A 2358-nucleotide genomic window follows, 5' to 3' on the forward strand; every position below is an offset into this window, starting at 1 on the left:
GAGGTTGAGGCAGGAGAATTGCCTGAACCCGGGAGGCGGAGGTTGCGGTGAGCCGAGATCGCGCCATTGCACTCCAGCCTGGGTAACAAGAGCGAAACTCCGTCTCAAAAAAAAAAAAACAATAAATTTATTTCTGTCACATAGCAGCAGTTTCAGAGATAAAGCAGACACCCTTTGTGGTAAGTTCACGGAGCTAGCTCCATTTCTTTGAGATAGTTTCAGTTTTGCCCTCTGTGTTAGCCATATCTTAGGCTTCCCCAAAATGCGTTCAAGCAGCAGCTGTGATTATATGTCATTGATGGCAGTAAGGAGACAGCACCAATCAAAGAGAAAAAAAAATTATTCCCGTTAGTCTGATTGGGTTACCTCAGGTCACCTCCCTAACCTGGACCATGCTAATTGATTTATGCCAGGCCAAGCTCACTGCACTCTAGCCTGGGCAACAGAGCGAGACTCAGACCCCCAAAAAAAATAATAATAAGGAAAATAAAATATATTTACTATTCACTAAGTGGGTCTTCATAATGATCTTAGTCACCTTCATACTGAGTAGGCTGAGGAGGAAGAGGGGGAAGAGGAAGGCTGGGTCTTGCTGTCTCAGGGGTGGCAGAGGCAGAAGAGGTGGAGGAGGTGGAAAGGGAGGCAAGAGAGGCAAGTGCATTTAGTGAAACTTTACAGATTTTACATAGTAATTTCTCTCTGAAAAATGTTTCTACACAGTACCTGTCTTTCCACCCTTTGCTTTAGTTTCCGTGCCTATATCATCGAAGGGTCCGTGTCATAAAAGAAGTCAAAAGCAGTCTTGAATAATTGGAACCCTTCTCCAGATGTCTAATATCCATTTGTTTTCTGTTCTGCTTCGGTGTTTTCTTTCTCATCATCTGGCACTGGTTTGGAAGCCCCATTTCCATCAGGCATATTCTGTTAATTCCTCTGGTGTGGTGTCTATTAGCTCTTGATTTCTCCATGATCAGTATCCTGAAACCGTTTACCTTCCCACATTTTCTTTGCCATATCCTCCACATTTCTTTCCTAATTTCTTTGTCTCTGTCATAAATCCTGTGAAGTCATGCACATCTGAACACAATTTTCTCCAGTGGGAATTTATTGTTTCAGGTTTGATGGCTTCATGGCTTTTTTAAAATAACGATGGCATCTTCAATAATGGAATCCTTCCACACTTTCATGATTTCTGTTGGGGTTCTCTTCCGTAGTGTCGACAGTCCTTTCTATGGAGTAAAGTACTGTGTGTTATGAGCCTTAAAAGTCCTCATGATCCCCTGATCTAGATGTTGTGTTTGGGGTAGTGAACCACCGGAAAAAGCATCAATGGAACCAATCCAGAGAAAGAGTTTTCGTTGTCCAGGCTTTCTTGTTGTACAACCAAAAGATTGGAAGCTGGTGTTTATCTTTTCCCTTAAAGGTTAGGGGTTAGCAGTTTTATAGATAAGGGTAGTCCTGATGATAAACCCGACCTTCATTTGCACAAAACAGTAGAGTTGGCCTATTTCTTCCTGCCTTAAATCCTTGTGCTTGCTTCTCTTCTTAATAAATGTTCTTTGTAGCTTTTTTTTTTTTTTTTCCCCAGAATAGGGCACTTCTGTCTGCATTAAAAACCTGTTCAGGTCCTAAGTCGGCGCTCACCAAGGAGAAAGCCATGTTCAGTTGGAGCGCCAAGATTGTGAAGCCCAATGGCGAGAAGCCAGACGAGTTTGAGTCCGGTATCTCCCAGGCTCTTCTGGAGCTGCAGATGAACTCAGACCTCAAGGCTCAGCTCAAGGAGCTGAATATTACAGCAGCCAAGGAAATTGAAGTTGGTGGTGGCCAGAAAGCTATCATCATAATCTTTGTTCCTGTTCCTCAACTAAAATCTTTCCAGAAAATCCAAGTCCGGCTAGTACGCGAATTGGAGAAAAAGTTCAGTGGGAAGCATGTCGTCTTTATTGCTCAGAGGAGAATTCTGCCTAAGCCAACTCAAAAAAGCCGTACAAAAAATAAACAAAAGCATCCCAGGAGCTGTACACTGACAGCTGTGCATGATGCAATCCTTGAGGACCTGGTCTTTCCAAGTAAAATTGTGGGCAAGAGAATCCACGTGAAACTGGATGGCAGCTGGCTCATAAAGGTTCATTTGGACAAAGCACAGCAAAACAATGTGGAACACAAGGTTGAAAGTTTTTCTGGTGTCTATAAGAAGCTCACGGGCAAGGATATTAATTTTGAATTCCCAGAGTTTCAATTGTAAACAGAATGACTAAATAAAAAATATATTCACAGTAAAAACAAAACAAAACAAAACAAAAAACCTGTTCAGGCAGATATCACTTCTCCTCAATAATTTTCATAATGATGTCTGCT

At 42.1% G+C, this 2358-nt stretch overlaps 2 protein-coding genes across 2 annotated transcripts in view; one reads left to right on the forward strand and one right to left on the reverse strand.

The window, feature by feature from the left end:
• PKD2L2 (polycystin 2 like 2, transient receptor potential cation channel) overlaps positions 1 to 2358 on the reverse strand; it is a gene marked incomplete at its 5' end in the record, with an annotated part of 38845 nt that overhangs the window by 25829 nt on the left and 10658 nt on the right. The gene's annotated exons all lie outside the window — the stretch shown is intronic.
• On the forward strand, positions 1643 to 2260 carry LOC108284268 (40S ribosomal protein S7-like). Its single transcript, XM_037728651.1, has one exon. It carries the CDS (start codon positions 1658 to 1660, stop codon positions 2243 to 2245), a length of 588 nt encoding a protein of 195 aa, XP_037584579.1. The 5' UTR covers positions 1643 to 1657; the 3' UTR covers positions 2246 to 2260.

This window comes from Cebus imitator, unplaced genomic scaffold (genome assembly GCF_001604975.1).
Source record: "Cebus imitator isolate Cc_AM_T3 unplaced genomic scaffold, Cebus_imitator-1.0 Scaffold274, whole genome shotgun sequence".
NCBI classification, from domain to species: domain Eukaryota; kingdom Metazoa; phylum Chordata; class Mammalia; order Primates; family Cebidae; genus Cebus; species Cebus imitator.